At 37.7% G+C, this 18,981-nt stretch overlaps 1 protein-coding gene across 2 annotated transcripts in view; it reads right to left on the reverse strand.

The window, feature by feature from the left end:
* Positions 1-247: 247 nt before the first annotated feature.
* LOC109595403 (neurogenic locus Notch protein) overlaps positions 248-18,981 on the reverse strand; it is a 98,548-nt gene continuing 79,814 nt past the window's right edge. Inside the window, exons 8-15 of one of the 2 annotated variants that reach the window (XM_049964047.1) lie at positions 11,559-11,741; positions 7,174-7,410; positions 6,800-7,106; positions 6,501-6,518; positions 5,323-6,086; positions 4,970-5,264; positions 4,621-4,910; positions 248-4,556 (exon numbers count right to left, since the gene is read on the reverse strand). In XM_049964047.1, the coding sequence (XP_049820004.1) occupies positions 568-4,556; positions 4,621-4,910; positions 4,970-5,264; positions 5,323-6,086; positions 6,501-6,518; positions 6,800-7,106; positions 7,174-7,410; positions 11,559-11,741 (6,083 nt within the window). In that variant the 3' untranslated portion in view covers positions 248-567. The remainder of the gene's footprint in view (positions 4,557-4,620; positions 4,911-4,969; positions 5,265-5,322; positions 6,087-6,500; positions 6,519-6,799; positions 7,107-7,173; positions 7,411-11,558; positions 11,742-18,981) is intronic. The other variant, XM_049964048.1, reaches the window with a different exon arrangement.

Below are 18,981 nucleotides of genomic sequence, written 5' to 3' on the forward strand. Positions count from 1 at the left end.
AAAGTTTTTTAAAACAAATAATAAATAAATTTGTTAAAATGCTTATTGGACTACGCGTTACCCATTAAAAAACAAAGAATAAATAAAATATTGCGCTGCAAACATGCAAGTTTACAAATTAAAAAATCCTAAGTCGGTGATGAAGAAACTATTCTAATAATAAAATAATCTAAAATATGTACAATACAATTATGTAATCTATAAAATATTACAACACGTCAAAATAACAATGTGTCAAGGCACAAGATGAGGCAAATAATTTACTTTAAACACTCTATAGAGATTTACAAAGGATGTAATTGTGTGCATATAATTCTACTTTTTATTTATATGAAGTTAACAGATTGTCAAAATAAAATAAGCCAGAAACAGTAAATTTGAGACTAGGATTCAGATGGGGGGCATAAATAAATAGTAGAATTTTTGGTACCTCTATATATGTGTATATAGATAATATTGCTTGGTTTGGCATTTATAAAAATGAGACCATTTTGTTTCAAAGAAGTGCCTCACCACAACTGAGGCACAATAACAAAGGGAAAACCACTTGTGAATGACACCATTAAATTAAATATAAATAGCATCAGAGCCCTTGTTGGTTTGGTGTCCGGTAGTCACGTAAGTGTTGGGACTGGCGATGTTCTCCGACCAGTCCGAGTTAACCGAGCGCGGCGAACTCGTCGACCAATGTCCCGGACTCTCCGGACTAGGAGTGGAGAAGTTGTCGGGCAACAGATGATCAGAATGTTGCGAAGGGGGAGTCAAGTAGCAGTTGGGCTGCTGGAACTGCTGCGGCTGCAGATTTATGGGCGTTTGAGTGGACATCATCCCAGTGTAGGTCACCGGTACGTCCATCGTGGCCTGGGTGAAGTCAAAACCCATCGGCAGATTCTGCGTTTGTGGAACTCCGCCGTGCTTCTGTTGTGTCGCCGCACGCATCGCAGCTATGTGCGTGGGGCTCGTGGGTAAAGAAGGACGCGTTTTGGCGGGCGAGGGCGACCCGTTGTATCCTTGTGGTGATAGCGACAAGTTCGACTGCACCGAATGAGGTGGCGACTGGTTAGAGTACGGGGGACTCAACGTATTCGGCTGCATCTGTCTTTGTTGCATCATTAACGGGTCTTGGAAGTTGCCCAAATTGAATGTGTAGTTTTCCATATTGAACGTGTGCAAGTTTGCCGCTTTCACCACGTCTTCGTAGCTTGGAGGCTGTTTGTTCCCCATCAGTCCTTCAAGACCGGCTGTCAGCCCCATGTTTGAGTATAACGAGGCTGTGTCATAAGGACTGGGAAGATTCGTAACTGGAGATTCCACAGGACTTAGTGTTGAAGTGATTGAATCCACACTCTGAGGGATTTCAGAGTTTTGTGCGTTTTTCTTGTTCTTCTTCACACTCGCTTTGCGACGTATACTGCCGGACGTTACATCGTTATCCGGACTAGTAGGATCGTTATTGTTTTTGTTAGGTCGCTTAGATTTTGGTCTTTTTGGCACAATAACTGTGGGTTGTTGTAACATGTGTCCTGTAGGCGACGTCATCATCGAATTATTAGGAATAACATTCACCATTTGTGGACTTCTTGGAACGTGTTCATCCAAAAGTCTGACAATATCATGGTGAAGTCTTTCACTGGCAACATCTCTCGGTAGTCGATCCATGTGGTCCGTTATTTCTCTGTTAGCGTATGCCTCAAGCAAAGCCTTACATGCCTGGTATGATCCTTCACGTGCTGCTAAGAACAATGGAGTTTCATCTTTGTCATCTTGAGCATCTCTGTTAGCGCCATGAGCAAGCAAAATGTTTACTGCTTCCACATTATTAACAGCAGCTGCCCAATGCAATGCCGTTTTACCAGAATTATCGGATGCGTTTATATCTGCTTCTGCGCTTATCAAATCTTGTACCATGCCTTCAATAGCCAATCTAGCAGCCAAAATTAGTGGTGTAGTTCCTTCATGCATACGAGCGTTTAAATTAGTTGCCCTATTTCTTAGCAGAATTTGGAAAACTCCAAGAGCATCAGCAGCCACTGCAGCGTGCAGGGGTGTTCTGCCAGTATTATCTTGTGCGTTGGCATCTGCTCCAGCATCCAGTAGTCGTTTTGCAGCATCTGCTCTGGCGTATCTTGCAGCCAAATGAAGTGATGTTTCGCCAGTCTTATCCATGGTCGCATTTAGTTCGGCCCCTTGGGCTACTAGATCTTGTATGATCGCACCAGATGAATCGTCTTCGTCATCTACACCTGTGTCCATACCGCCTCCTCGGACAGCAGCAACCATAATAGGTGTCATACCACATGGTCCTCTGGCGTTTATGTCACCGTGATCGTTTCCTTGTGGTGGGGTTAACATAGCAGGCGGTCTTAAATCGGCAGCTTCCAAGTGTTGTTGGGTCCATCTCGGTTCCGCCTCTTCGTACTCAGTAATTGCGGTGTGATCGCTGGCGTATCCGGCTTCTATTCCCCGGAAGCGTTTCGGTTGCGGCATGTCCGACTCATCGTCGGACCATTGAGGTACGTGCCCTTGATTGACACGCATGTCCAATTCCATTCCAGGAATCGAAGAATTTTTACTGAGGTTGCGTAACTCTTGGCCTTCAGGGCCACGACGTCTAGAACGACGGGTTCCCGAATTTGTGGCCAAGAATCCTTCGGGGAACCAGGTGATGCCGGCGGCGCTCTTTCGTTTTGTCTTGACAACCATTGCTATTACACCTATGACGCAGATGGCGAATCCTATTCCAATAAGTATCCATTTGACTGATGGTTGTACGTCTTCCAAAGAATCTCCAGTTGTTCCTTTCACTTGGTAGATGGGGAATGATTGGGAGAGAGTGTGTCTTGACGCACTGGCTGCCAAGAATTCCGCCGCAGCACTGGCGGTTTGGAAACAGAATTCGGAATTTTCTGTGGTTGTTATGCATTTTCTGTTGTCGATTTCCAGGTAAACTTTTACACCTGACTGGGCCCTCTCTGAGAAAACAATGTGATGTTTGTTGGTAAAGTCGCTGTCTAACTCACTGGAAGTAGAACCGTGCCAAGGATGGATCATGTCGTTGCCTAATTGATCTTTTTTCACACGCACTGTGGTTCTAAGTTGGTGGCTGGTGTCTCTCAAGAAAGCCACCAAGTTCTTTTTAAATCCTTGCATATCCATAAGTACAACCATTGAAATGACGCCTTCAGCCAACTCTGGAGGACTCTTCTCGCAATCAAGACCGTCCCAGTTACATTCGGCGTTGTTACAACCGTAGTCGCAGTATCCGTTGGCATAATGTTTTTGACAATAGGCATCGTAAATGGGATTGCATGGTTGTAGGGATTTTTCGCAGTCACGTCCATCGAACAAACATTGTGCATTGTTACATTCTTCATTACATTTTCCGTCCATGAAAACTTCCCAACATTTAATAGATGCAGTGCAATTTGCCCACGGATTAATGCCAAGCGAGCAATCGTTGCCATCGAAGTCGCAGGCGTACTTATTACATTCTTCATCACATTTGAAGTTGCCTCGTTTCATGGGACAGCCCAGTTTGACACATTCCTGTCGCTGTTTTTCTAGGTCTTTAGCGTAGAATATGCTAATATCCGGCTGTGCGACAGACGATTGTCCTATACCCCCCGGAGAGTTGCGGTCGTAAATCTCACAATTTTTACCTACATACTTTGGTGGACAAAGGCAAACGTAGTCGCCCAATTTATCCTGACAAAGAGCTTCGCCGTGGCAAGGATTGCTGTCGCATTCGTTCAGCGAGTCCAGTTCGCAGTTGTTTCCGGTTGTTCCTACAGGACATTCGCAAATGTATCCACCACCGTCGGCAATTTTACATTGTCCGCCGTTTTGACAAGGACTCGAATCGCAATCGTATCCGCTGAACTCACAATTCTTTCCGTAGTATCCATCAGGGCAGGAACACTTGTGACCAGAGTGAATGGTTGTACAAACACCACCGTTCTGGCAGGGCGATTGGGCACAGAAGTTTACTTTGCGTTCACAGTGTCTGCCCATGTAGCCGGCTTTGCAGTTGCAATGGTAGTCGTTGATTAACTGCACGCAATCCAGAGTGCCGGCGTCCGAACAAGGGTTGGAGAGACATTCGTTAATGTCACCTTCGCATCGGGGGCCGACAAAACCGGGAGGACACTTGCAGTCGAACCCTCGTACCTTGTCGATGCAAGTTCCATTGTTGTGGCAAGAGTCGGGTCTGCAATCGTCGATGTTGATCTCGCAGATGTAGCCGAGAGTTCCGGGAGGGCAGGAACAGACAAAGCTGTTGACCAAATCGTGGCAAGTACCGCCGTTTTGGCATGGATTGGGTTGGCAATCGTCGATGTTAAGTTCACAATTCTGGCCTTGGAAGCCGTTGGGACATTGACAAGAGTAGGAGCCTACTAAATCTTTGCAAGTGGCTCCGTTTTGACATGGGGCCGAGTCGCATTCGTTGATTTCCTGCTGACAGTACGAGCCAGTATATCCATCCAAACAGTGACAGCGGTGGGAGTTTCCGATATTTTCGCAGGTTCCATTATTACACAAAGTCTTCACAGACACGCCTGTAAACAAATAAAATAAAACAGTTAGTAAATCCGCTAGGACAACTTAAATGAAGTTTCTTACCTTTGCGGTTGGCTGCGTCGTTGCAACTGACCATCTCAACATCGCACACCTTTCCGGTCCATCCTGAGGCGCACATACAGTGGTATTGGTTCTTGATTTGTCTGCAAGTGGCTTGATTCTCGCACGGATTGGTGGAACACCAATCCACATACTCGCCACAATCTTTGCCGGTGTAACCGTAGGGACAGTGACACGTATAGTGAGTGGTGTGATCCTGACAAGTGGCACCGTTCAGACAAGGATCACTGTCGCACAGATTAATCCTATGTTGGCAATTTGTCCCAGTGAATCTAAACCAAAGGATATTATATTAATTTCTCGTCAATTTTAATGTATATTTATTACTTACCCTTGTTTACATTTGCATGTATACGAATTGATTCCATCTATGCACTCGCCGCCATTCATGCAACTGCTGTCAGTGCAGTCCTCGTCGTTAGTCTGACAATTGATTCCTGAGAATCCCAGTGGGCAGGTGCAAGTATAGGAGTCCACATATTGGTTGCAGGTCGCTCCGTTTAGGCAAGGATTCGACAAACATTCGTCCACGTCGATTTCGCACTGTTTTCCTTCGAAACCACTTACGCAGAAGCACATGTAGTCGCCGATGCTGTCCAAACATGATCCACCGTTCTGACAGGGAACTGAAAAAAAGAACGAAAATTATATAAGGCTTCTAAAAACCCTGTCATTGGTACTTACATGAAGCACAGTCGTCAGTGTTGATGGAACAATCTCTTCCCTCGTAACCTTTAGCACAAATGCATTGATAAGACCCGTTGGTGTTCTTGCAAGTGGCCCCGTTCCTGCATGGTCTGGTCACCATACATTCGTCAACATCTTGTTCGCAAAATCGGCCGGTATATCCGATACTGCAAGTACAAGAGAAATCCAAATAGTTGGAGCTGGGCGTGCACTTGGCGTTGTGTCTGCATTTATTGGGCTGGCACGGGTCTAATTTCTCCTGACACTGACGTCCGGTGAACGGGAGTTCGCACACGCATTTATAATTGTTAACCTGATCAATGCACGAGCCGCCGTTCTTGCACGGATTTATGGCGCAGTCGTCCAGATTCGTTTCGCAATTAATGCCGCTGTAGCCGGCCTGACACTCGCAAGAATACGATGCCAAGTGGTCGCGACAGGCGCCGCCGTGTTGACAGGGATTCGAGGCGCATTCATCGATGTTGATCTCGCACTGTTTGCCACTGTAGCCGGGCAAACAGTGGCATATGAACTGGTTGACGCCGTCCTCGCAGCTTCCGCCGTGACGGCACGGGTTCGATTTGCATTCGTCCACGTCGCTGAGGCAACGGGCGTCGAAGTAGCCTCTGGGACATTCGCATTGGAAGCCGTTGACGAGGTCTATGCAGACGCCGCCGTTGGCGCAAGGGTTCGAGGCGCACTCGTCGATGTTGTTCTCGCAATGGCGACCGGTGTAGCCCGGCAAACATTCGCAAGTGTAACTGTAAAATACAAATATTGTAATAAGTTTTAAAAAGTTATAAATGTGTACTGGCATTCTTAGCTATTTATAAAGCCCTTTCTAAGGTGTATCCATCAATTTTAAATTAAGAAAAAATTTAACAGTGATATAAACAATTTAATTTTTGTGATGTTTGTGACTCATAAGTTTGAATAATTCAAATAATTTAATTATGGGACTTTTGAAAATGTATTAATATTTCCAATTTCTGAACTATTCGAAATTAAATTAAATTGAGAACCACATTTATAATTAAAAGTTTGGATACACCTATATACACCACATCAAATCCAATACAATAAAAAAGCAAGTAAATAAATTTGGCAATATGTACAGAATACATGCACAGAGCAATAAGGCAAAAAAACACAACACAACAACATCTATAACTTACGGTTCAAATGGATTTCCACTGTTAAGCATGAAAAGAAATAATAAATTATAACTACTTGTTTTTAGATGAAGGAATATAGAACAAAGGTTATTACCAATTTATTATTATATAACATCCAACAATGAAAAGTGAGAATTAATAGCTTGCATAAAATTATTCATCATAAATATTGTGGTTAGTATAAAATGAACTAAACAGTGATGTAATCTACAACTACAACTGTCGAATCTGAGAAGTAATTTAAGCCCAATTAATAAATTCGATAATAACCCAAAAAATACCAGAAATTATATAATCACCTGTTGATTCCGTCGATGCATCGTGCGTTATTCCTACAGGGATTGCTGTAACATTCGTTCACGTTGATCTCGCAATTCGGTCCAGAAGTTCCGGCCTTGCAAATGCACTGATACCGATTGACTAGATCCTGGCAGGTGCCTCCGTATTGGCAAGGATTGGATTCGCACTCGTTTATCTGAGTTTGGCACAGGTATCCGGTGTAACCCGGATGGCAAGTGCACGTGAACGAGTTCTCGCCGTCGATGCACTCTCCGTGTTGGCACGGGGATGATTGACAATCGTTGATGTTGGTTTCGCACGAAAGGCCTAAACAACAAATAATAGATGCAAGTGTTAGGAAACTTGTCCGAAGGTCGTAAGCTCAGGAGTTTACCTGTAAAACCAGGAGGACACTCGCAGGTGTATCCGGCGATGGAGTCGTGACATATACCGCCGTTCCTGCAAGGACTGGAAACGCAGTCGTCGATATTCGTCTGGCACCTGGAGCCGGTGAAGCCGATGGAACATGCACATTTGAAGGAGTTGATGAGATCGTGGCACACTCCTCCGTTCAAGCACGGGTTGTCTTTGCATTCGTCTATGTCGATCTCGCATTGGGTTCCAGTAAAACCTACAAGAAAAAGTGTTGTTTGAATAAAGAAAAACTAATAAATTTGTAATAAGCATAACAGAAAATCAATTACTTATATATTTCGACAAGTAAATTGAAAATTCATTTTATTAAAGAAACAACAAAGAACACCACCGACTTTTTTGCTTGGATATCAAAAATTAATTATGTCATAGTAAATAAATTCGGGCGGTAATAAGTTCCCATGGTTTGCTTTCTAAAATAAGTTTTATTAGATTCAATTCATATAAAAATTGACTGAATAGAAAACTAAAAAAAACTTGTTTGTTCTGTACAAATAAATTCTCCACGCTTTTTCATAATTTAGTAACGGTCATCGGCACGATTATTTATTTTATCATCAGCCGATCGTGGACTGTTATTCGAACAAAGAACCGACTTTTTAGTGAAATATTGGAGCACAATAATCCGACGGACTGATATTACATTTCAACCTCAGTCCCAAGAACCGCGGCCAAGTCTAATTAGAAAGAAAAAAGTGAGTGGATCTTCGCAGCGATTATTATTGTTATTAAATTTAATTAATGGTGTCTCAGGAAGTGTCGAACGCATGAATGGGACAAAACTCGTAGTAAAAATTAGACATCTTTCTGAGAATGGGGGCAATTATCCGAGTATTATATCAAAGGAACGTAACTCAGGCAAGAATTGTATCGATGTCCGTGTCGAATCAACGATTCACACAACTTCTAGTTACTTAACATGGCAAGATTACAGCACCGATCGAAAAATGCACGTCGAAAAAAGAGGAAAAACATAATTAATTTATCAAAGTACGGTACTATTCAATTTACTTCAGTCATACGTGTGGCTGAACAAGTCCGACCAGTAACCGCTGGAAGAAAATAAGGCGAAAACGTCCGACCTGTCAGATTTTATAAATCAACCGGGGCAGTGGCAATAAGTAAAGGAGACACGATAATTTGTATTGGGGTCGAATTGTATAATCGGTACTGGGTTTAATCAATTCGTCATACGGGAAGTGCAGCAATTATAAACCGTAGGTTGGATGATCATAAAAATATGCATCGTATTATTATTATTAAGGTTTAGCTGGGCGTTTTTAATGGCCTGGCAAGAACCGAATTTCCGAGTTGACAGACCACCCAAATTAAACTCATTTTACTGTTATGGTGACAATGGAGTCAGTGTTTTCCTTGGGTTATGAAGGAACACATTTAATATACATAATGCGGCGTGGAACAAGTTTAACGGATACAATGCGAAACACAGTTTTTGATGGTCGGGAAGAAGTAAATGGTGATGAGGTTACACCAGTCGTCCGCACATTGGAACTGGTCAGAACTGGCAATTTAAGGAAACATGAAATGGAACATTTAAATTTAATAATGGTTATAAATTTTGCGAATATGGGATAGTGCGGAATTCTACGTGATACGCTTCTGGCATTGTGGTAATTATGATGGCTGGAACTTACTGAGCCTACAATCATCTCTATTACGATCCGCCATTTGTAACTATTTAGCTGGATTTCGCATTTAATAGAATAACGGGAACTCTGCATGCGACACAAGAGTTATTTATTATGTTTGATGCTGTGAGACTGTTTGCAACTGCAACAACACCAGACGCGAATTTGTGGTGTTGAATTCGCCGTGATAAAAATGCATTCCGGTATGTTGCACGGGTCTTACAATAACTTATATGCAATTTATGGTTGTTCTAGATATATACAATGGTACAACGAGAAACGGCTAGATGATTAAATGACACTGGATGTGTGGGTAATCTGCACAAATTATCTGTATACCTACTTCGGAGGATCTCACACACAGCATAAAAACACTCAACCTATCAATATGCGCCCCGATAATTTGACGAAAGCAAAAATGACTTTTGATGTGTGCCGACGCGGACACAATCAGAATTGTACAAAACGCAGGGGCATTGTTGTCCGTAATTGAATAATGGCCTGGCAATTTGGACTGTCCGATTTCAATGACGGCAATGACTTGAGTGGCGACCGTAAAAAACTAGTTCCAACTATTCCATAGAAATTCATCGTTTTATTGGTCGGTGTCCGCGTTTTTGTCATTTCGGCTTTCGCGGTTTGACGGGTCCGCTCCCCCGTAATGGCAACGTTCAAATTGTCTTTGTTCCCTCACGGTCTCCCACGAGTCAACATTTAAGTGAGTATTTCGTATTGCGTAAGTGCACAATTGTCTAGGCAATAAACTAAGGGCATTGTTGCATTGCTTGATATTAGAAGCCACGGCACTCGGTATGCAAAAGATGTCGCGTGGGAGTACGAAAAGGGCATTGCCAAGACGGATGGAAAGGCGTGTCCGAGACCTCTCCAGACTGCGAAACCGTTAATAATAATAAACTCGTAATTTATTAGAGACATTGCAAAAGTGCATGTGCACCGCGCACTCGCAATTCATTCGCTAATTTATTTATTGCCTCACTTTAATGTGGGATACGAGGCATCGTGCAAAAAATGGTGTAACACCGGCGCAATTTCAATTCACCATCTCGGATGGTTGGGCTTGGAAAAAATATAAATGGTCGATGGATTTGTCAAATTATTATATATATATTGCGATCAAATGGGCAATTGAAAGTAGAAAATAAGTCGGTCAGGCCGAGCTTTTATCGTTTTTGATTTCTCTTATAATACGCTCTGAGGTGTATCACGACCACTTTTTGATTTATAGAGGCCATTAATTAAACACTAAGAGTTAATGACTAATTAGATAAGTGCAATTTGCTGTTACGATTGTCCGAGCCATAATCTACGACGCATTGAAGGGCCGCTTTCGATTTAACATCGGCGATATGTGAAAATTGCTGCTTAATGGGTTCGTACGAGATCTGGGCTCGTATATGGCAAAGATTAAAGGACATTTACTTATTATTTTATTAAAGAAGGCGAATAGCATGATTAAACAAGATTTAGACAATTCCGGACTTCTTGAAAAGGAATTGCCAACGAGTTCCAGGTGAGTGTAATAAGTTCATTAAATCTGAGAATAAATCAGCTCGAAACTACTTAAATTTGTTATCCGCAGAACACATTAATTAGTACGTATTTAAATCATAAATACACACAAAGATCAGACTAAATATGGAAGGTTGCTTTTATATTTACACTTGCGGAATTTATTCGAGATGGTTCAGAAGCTGCTAACAAGGATCAACGATTAATTAGCAAAGACCGATCCACTGGGACCGGACCCGTTTTAATTTGAAAAATAGGAAAATTTACGTAAAGCAAAAAAATAATTGCTAAGCACCAGTAGCAACAAGAAAAAAAATAAATAAGCATCCATTTGTATTCATCGTTGGGAATTGTTGGTACGTCGTAAATTGCATGAATCATTTTTGCGAAAACCGAATACCAAGCTCCGGTTCAACAACATTAAAATAATTAAATCATAAATGACGAACGTTCACGTGAAATAATACATTTGCATTTGGCCAACAATAGAGCGGTACATGCGTGGAGAACGAGTCGAGTTAATTTCGCAGAAAACCATTTTGAATGGATAAATTGCATCTGTTTGTGAAAGTGTTGGCAGTGAATTAAATAATTAATGTTTACATAAAGGGGACAATATCTAATTGAATTAATTCAACGTGCCGAGCAGCTCAAGTTCAGTTAATGGATTTATTGTTGTTCTGCAACACCTTTGACAACACATTAGCGACTGCACACAACTTACTGGTTTAATGGAATTTCAAATATTTTTATGTATATGAAAAAATGTGCATATGAGAGTTACAGAATGCAGTTTTGTTGTTTGCAATCCGAAAAAAACGGTTGTATTATCTCGACTTCCTTATTCGGAAATTGAACTGTTAGACGATCGCTTGGCTATAAACGTGAATGTTCATTAGCTTTTTAGATGGAACATTTTTCACGCGAATTGCTTAATAATGAAAATAATAATTGATGGTCTAAAAATTCCGCTATTTGATTTTACACGGATGTATCGACATTGGATCGAGGTTTTTTCTAATGTACCAATTAAAGATACATCAAAAAACTTTTGATTGCTTATCTTAAGAATATTTGTCATATTATCCTACTGTAAATCTTAAAATAAAGTGGTTAAACAGTTGACTCATAACTTCAATTATTTAAGTTTATAGAAAATTCTTACCTGGCATGCAAACGCATCGAAAAGTGCCCGGATCGTCCAGGCATGAGCCGTCGTTGTGACACGGATGGGACTCGCACTCGTTGACGTTGATCTCGCACCTGGGGCCGGTGAATCCTTGCGTACAGTTGCAGGCGAAGCTTCCGGGTGTGTTCACGCAAATGCCGTCGTGTTCGCATGGCGAGCCTGCAACAAAAAAGGAAAAAATAAATAAAATAAATAAAATAAACGTGCGTATGTTCAAACACTGAAATGCATCAGGTGTCAAAGTAAACGCGACCAGTTTGCACAAGCTGCCGACTACTGACTATTCGGTTGCGCGTACCAACTGGTCCAATTGCTATAAATCCGCGTTTTGTGTTTGCATTAAAAACAACATCAAGTGCCGACTACCAAATAAGCACAGGCACAATTTACATACGCGTCCACATTGCAGGAACGTAAACGTTAGTAAGTAAAGAGTAGCGAGGCGATGTGGAATTCTCAAGTGCCGGACTAACGCATCTTTTAATGACCGATGTTAATTAAACATTGTTTAATTAGCATTCGTACCGGACGATTAGCATAATGGATTTTACAACTGATTTATGTAGACAAACGTACGGATGTGCAAATGACTTTTTTACAAGTGTCAAAGCCATATGAATGTAGATTACTATAAAACCCGTTAATTAATTAAAATTTACAATTCAATACAAAGGTTCTATTAATATTAAAACAAAGTTTTAGTGTGCAGATTTTGAGTAATTAAATTCGGTGTACACTCATTGACAGTGTGAAGAAATGCACACACACACACATGTAGTTCTCTCGAATTTTTAATAATTAATTTAAATGTAAATTGCATGAGTAATAACTGCGAAGCTGGCCGGGTAATCAGTGGAAGTAAGGACGTGGGTTCCTCTCGCCAACAGCCGCTTTCTGGCGAATTATCAATATTAATCACGGTCTTTTTCCATTCATGTACCGACCTCATAACTCCTCCAAGAGGACCAGATCAATTAATAAACGGATGGAGACAGAGAAACCTGACCGTCATGCAAACGTATAAATTAATAATTGTCTTTTTAAGACAATATTTTATTTGAAAACATTTTTAAAGACCCACTGCATACATAATTTATCGTATTAGAAATGGCGCACGATCATTTATAATGGCCCGGCTTATAAACTGTGTCTTTTCATAAACAAATCGAATCCCTGCACCGGGATATTATATCAAACGGAAGGTGCGCCCATTTATGCAAATGAACCGGCCTTTTTCTCGTTTTGTTATGCACTAATTTATACCGTATTATGGTTTTATGGATACGATACTGATGGTTTCTGAGAAATTAATGGTATCATTTATAATAAATCCGTTATTTTAATACAATTGTTCGATTTCCTTTTCGCAATATAATCTTAAGTGTTAATGTGCCTGTCCAAACATATTCTTCAGATTTAATGGAGTTTCGTATTAACTATAAAAAAGCAATATTTAAAAATAACATGCCATGAATTGCATCTTTACCTACTTTCTTCTAAATATATAATATTAACATGTAAAAATAATTTATTTAATTTATAATTTAACCCAAGTGAAAACGACACTTAAAAAATATACCAATCAAGAATTTATCAGATTTTTTACATTTAGTTAATGGTGTGATAATTGCAATCCAAATTTAACCCAATATATATTAAAAATATTTACATAATACTTGAATTAATGGCGTTTTTTATTCATGCGTTCCAAATTTACTTAAAAAAATCAAAACTACATTTACATATATGGTATAATTATATATTTTTAATTTATTAATATATGATTATGACAGTTCTCATTATTCGATTCAATTTTGTATTTGTGTGCCCGCAAGAGTAAAAGAACCTTCTCTTTTGATAGAATCAAGAGAGTTAGAGAAAGTTGAATGAGTTCGTCATTTCAGGAATTTTTTCAATATTTAAATAATTTCAATATCAAGTAGCTAATCTGTAGCTAGTTCAATTAAATGTAGGAGAATATTTCAAAAGCTAAAATTTGTAACCATTGTAATTTAAATAAGGTGAGAACAATACTTAAATTTAATTATTAATGTATGTGGTAGTGGATGGACAGAGAAATAGCACAAAATTTAAAATTAAACATTTTGTTTAATAATTTCATAAAAGGATTAAATTTCAGAATAAATAATATATTTCAATTTTTTTTGTTGCTTTTTTCGTTACATAAGACAGAAGATACAATTACAATTAATTAAGAATATATTATATATATTATTTTATTAAATAACGCCTTTTCAGTGGGTTCCTACGCTACTGAAAAGGTGTTATTGAATTATCACATTGAACTCCATAGAAGAAGGAAATAATAATTGACATGAAACATCAAGGTCCAAATGTTGCTGACATCGTTAAATGTGTACGATGCTTTCGAAAAACGGTTTACAATGTTATTATGAAAATATGAAACAAGATAATGAATTGAAGATACAAAAAAACAATTCCTTTTACAGAGAGACAAATTTGAAGAATCTGTAAATTAAATCCTTTCTTGTCTTCTATATAAATAAAAAATGTATTAATTGAGTCATCAGTATGTCTAGTATAGTAATTAATTAAAGGTATCAAAAAGAAATATTAGAACAAGACTAAATCTTGAACAATAACATATTAATTATTCTTCAAAATTACTTTTGAATAATGAAAGTTTAAGAGAATAGGATTAAATAGTAAACAAGTGTTTAAAATAAAATATAATATATTTTGATAGCATTTAATTAGAGGTGTGCATTTCCTAATTATCAATAAAGTGTAATGAGTGTTATTTCTCTGTATAAAAAAGAATGTATCAACTTTTTTACACCCAGCAAGTGATGCGATAATTGCAACCCAAATAGAACTCAAGATAAGTTAGAAATATTTACATAATACTAATTACTAATGGTGCTTTTTATATATGTGTTCTAAATTTTCTTTTTTAAAAATGTTTACCCAAACTGCACCTGTCAATTTAAAACATATTGGTGAAAGATTCAATCTACATATAATCATCAGTGATTCATACTTAATGCAAACATAATTAGTTACCAATTAAGTAGGTACGTTTATGAATATTAATGTATTTTTGTTTCTGAATTTTTCACAATACAATTAATATTAAATGTGCATTATCGAAAAATACTTTAAAAATTACTCTTGCCCACTTTATTCGGAATACATGTAATATAAATATGTAAAAAACATAATTAATAATTTAAATGGAAGAAAATAACGTTTAAACTTAATTATAAAAATATAAAAACCAATCAAGAATTTTTCAGATTTTTTACATCCAAATTAATGGCGTGATAATTGCAAGCCAAATTGAATTCAAGGTAAGTTAAAAATATCTGCATAATATTTGAGCTAATGGTACTTTTTATACAAACGTTCCAGATTGACTTTCAAAAAATGTTTATCAAAACTGCACTTGTCGATATAAAACAAATTGTTGAAAGATTCAATCTATATACAATAATTATCTGCGATTCCCACTTAACGCAAACATTATAATTAGGTACCAATTAAGTGAATTCGTTAATGAATATTAATGTATTTTTGGAATATACTTTAGCTAATTGGATACCAAATATCGGTTATTAAGCAAAAAAAAAACTCATAATTCATATCGTCTTCACATTTATCATGTCAATTACACGACGACATACTCCGCGTTAATACCATTAGCCTAATAATTAACAATCCATGATACACAGTGATATGCCAAAAGTAAACAGAAAAATTTAATTAACTTCCAATTAACATCAAATTAAGACGTAGCTTTTTTGGTCCGGCGGCTAACGTATCACATTAACGTTTGATATTTTTGACGTCATTTTCATTAGCTCCCCACTGATTCCCCACACAACTCCTCCATTGTGCGTTTGATTGCACAGTTCAAATACAATGTTGTTATTTTTTGGGCTTGGTGTTTTTTCATCTAGTCAATAAAGCTGCTTGCAGTGTGCTAAACAATCCTGGGAAAAAAAACTAGCTCCATTGTACTACCAACAATATATTGTTTATGTTGTGTTCCTTTTGTGTTATTAATATTTTTTCATGCTGATTAATACGACTGACGGAGGCTATGCGACTGTCTCAGTATTTGGTTTACTTAGCAAATACATTTTGATCAATGTGTCTAATTGGGAATCGGTAAATGAATGGACAACTCTTTTAAAGCATGTCTCACTTACGCTACCACTAATTAGTTACTTCTCATGTTACTTTGTGCCGCTGAAGTAGTCACTCTCACGATACAATCTGTCGAATGACGCCATAAACACTGTGCAGTTCTAATTTAGTTTGTTAGTGCACTTTTAAAATTTAAAAACCAATTATAACAGAACGATAAATACGTTTCGTATTCATGAGGTAATAATTTTCAGGAACCGTATTAACTCGTACGTATCCTGTATGCATAATTCAAAATATACAAATAAACATTGGCCGGAAAAGGTATTAAATGCGTCTTAATTTATTTTAACTTTATCCCAAAGCAAACAGACAAACGGACACTTCTGGCGTTGTTAGCCAGTGCAAACGAAAACACTTGTGATGCTTTAATGAAAGCTCAACACGACGTTCACAAATATTTCAAACGAATACATAAATAAATTAACACATCGACGAACCGGAAAGTTGCCTTTTTACCTGAATGAAAAGTGTAGCATTTGTTCAATAATTAACACCGTACGTTAATATTTATCTTGACCGATACAATATGTAAAGGAGGCTATCGAACTTTGCGCCGAGGTTTGTTGATCGGGTCGGACAATGGACCGAGAAGGACGGAGACGGATCGTACAATAAATATTAACTGCGGCATTTTGCGCGACCGTGTGGGTGGAACACCACGTATGAAAAAAACAATGAAACAATTAGCGGATCATTTTCCGCTTTGAGAGAGTTAATTAATATACCGTTTATTGCTTTGCGCAGCCCGAAATATAGGTTTACGAAGTAGAACCAATTCTTAATGAGTGTTATGGGTAGGATGGAACTGTTTAATATTGGGTGTCGGAAAAAGTAATTTACTTTTTTGGTTTATGAATTATTTTAATAAATTTTTATATTATAATATAACATTTTTGTATTCAATACATTGTATATATAATGTTTTATATTTTTTCTTAATATGATGTTTAATTTTTCTATATTGTATTTAAAACATCTTTTGGGTGAACAGTGAAGAAATGGTACATTCAATTCGTGACATATTGTAAGTTCATCCTGAAACCTGTGCCAATGAACAAATTAAGTATGTATGCAAAATCGTCGCATTTGGATATAGATCTGTCATTAAACTGTGATCAATCAACCTTTAAGAACAGGTTTCATGCCATGAATTTTATCAAAGCAAGATTTCGATGACTATGTGGTGGACTGTGGTCCAGAACTTACATATTGATCAAGAGAACTGTTCTTTAATCAAAAGAAAAGAGGCGTTCTTTTTCCTCGTGGCAATGTAACACCACATCACATCGTAGTAGAGTTTCTAAGGAAGCTCCAATATGTTAAATGAGACGTTCAGTCTCATTCACTATATAATCCAGATTTTTCTCCAGGTGACTATCATTTATTTTTGTCATTTTCAATTTGTTACATAATTAACAGATTAATTCTGAATAGGAGGTCAAAACTGAGGTTGAGCTTTTCTTTAGTTCGAAGACCCGTAACATTTGCTTGCAGAACATTAGCAAAAAATTGTTGAATAAAGATAATTTTAGAGTTAAATGTTAAATTTAAAACACGTCTTCCGGTATCTAATAATTACTAAATATTGTTAGCCAGTAATTGATTGACTTTATTCTGAACAACTGACTATCAGAATCAGATACATGGGTTGTACCAATCCGATTGACATTTTATTTCCTGACGGCACGCCATATTTTACTCAATCCCAACTGGTAATTATCGGTAATTGTGAGACCAGCTACCTAACACTTATTCGTAACTTTTAAAAGTCTCTGGCGTAACGCGGAAGGAATTATGTGCAAACTAAATGTTTATGAGCATTTAGCATAATCACAATTTATAGTCGGAAAATGGTAAAATATAAATTCCGATCTGGTTTTAAACTTATGCAACATATCTGCATCGTCATTGACACTTGTGGTGGACAATTGTGTATTTTATAAGCTTATTCGTAATTTAGTCAAGTGGAGCTTTCACTGTTGGACGATGGTCGAAGCAATAAATAAACATTTTCGCCGAACAATACGTTCGACTGCACCACATTTTTAATTTCTAAACTCACGAACAGGTAATTGATGTGTGTTTTTTGGGAGGCCGGACCAGATAGATTTATCGACCGACGAACAATGGCTTTTTATACCATAAATAATATTAGAACGTACACATGATAAGGTCGATGATCTGACTGAATGGCGCTTACGAAGTGTATTGTTTCTTTTTTTGACATGGGAGCCATCACCCACTGCATTTGGACACTGTGTCTAATCAGGCCTGACTATGATCCGACTATGTAAACAAAAAGGACTAGTTGTTTAATAGGAAATGGTGGCACAATGGAGGCTAGCACACATTAAAATTGTATTACATTCGAAACGTATGTTATCGTAAATGGATTAAACACAACAAGTTTGTGAGACATGAATTTTTCTTTTAATGTTGATTACAAATATGTAATCAATGTTTTTATGTTAATTTACATTTTGTACATGTAATCAATATTCACGAACTATTCAAACACATCACAATCGAGCTTTTGTAACAGTAATCACCAGTTTTATTACAGTTATTCGCAGTTTATGGATTTGTTACAAAATAAATGTTGAAAGATATATCTTTTATAGGTTGTCAATGCATGTCTTGTTTGCTGATTTTAAATGGATAAGAAAAGTATGAATTCTAAAATGCAGTTTTGTAGTTTAATTGACGTTGCTCATTGTGAAATTCATACATTTTACAATGGACAACCATCTTTCAGTTACTTTCTAACTGAGTAATTGATTTATGTGTGTATGAGATGAGAGATCTACATACACATAGTCATGCATAAACAGAATAATAATTCAAAAGTCACAAAAGATTAGCAAAAATAATAATAACAACATACAGTTTATAGTGAATGCGATTATATTGATGTTTTCTTTACAGTTATTCGTAGTATATCGAAAGAATCTTATCTTCAATAAATTTTCAATGCTTGTCTCGTTCTCCGATTCCAAAGCAGATAACAAGTATCTACTTTATTTAAATTGTAAAAGGCACTTTTTATAGTTTCAGTTAATTGTGAAATGTATGTTATACAATAGAAAACGATGATGTTACAAGCCTAGAAATCGTATGTTTTCAGCACTTTAGACAAGATCTAACCGAAATTGTTTCATCCAATTATCCAATTATAAAGACCTCTATTTGGGTCGATGCAGCATCA

The sequence above is a fragment of the Aethina tumida genome, chromosome 3 (genome assembly GCF_024364675.1).
Source record: "Aethina tumida isolate Nest 87 chromosome 3, icAetTumi1.1, whole genome shotgun sequence".
NCBI classification, from domain to species: domain Eukaryota; kingdom Metazoa; phylum Arthropoda; class Insecta; order Coleoptera; family Nitidulidae; genus Aethina; species Aethina tumida.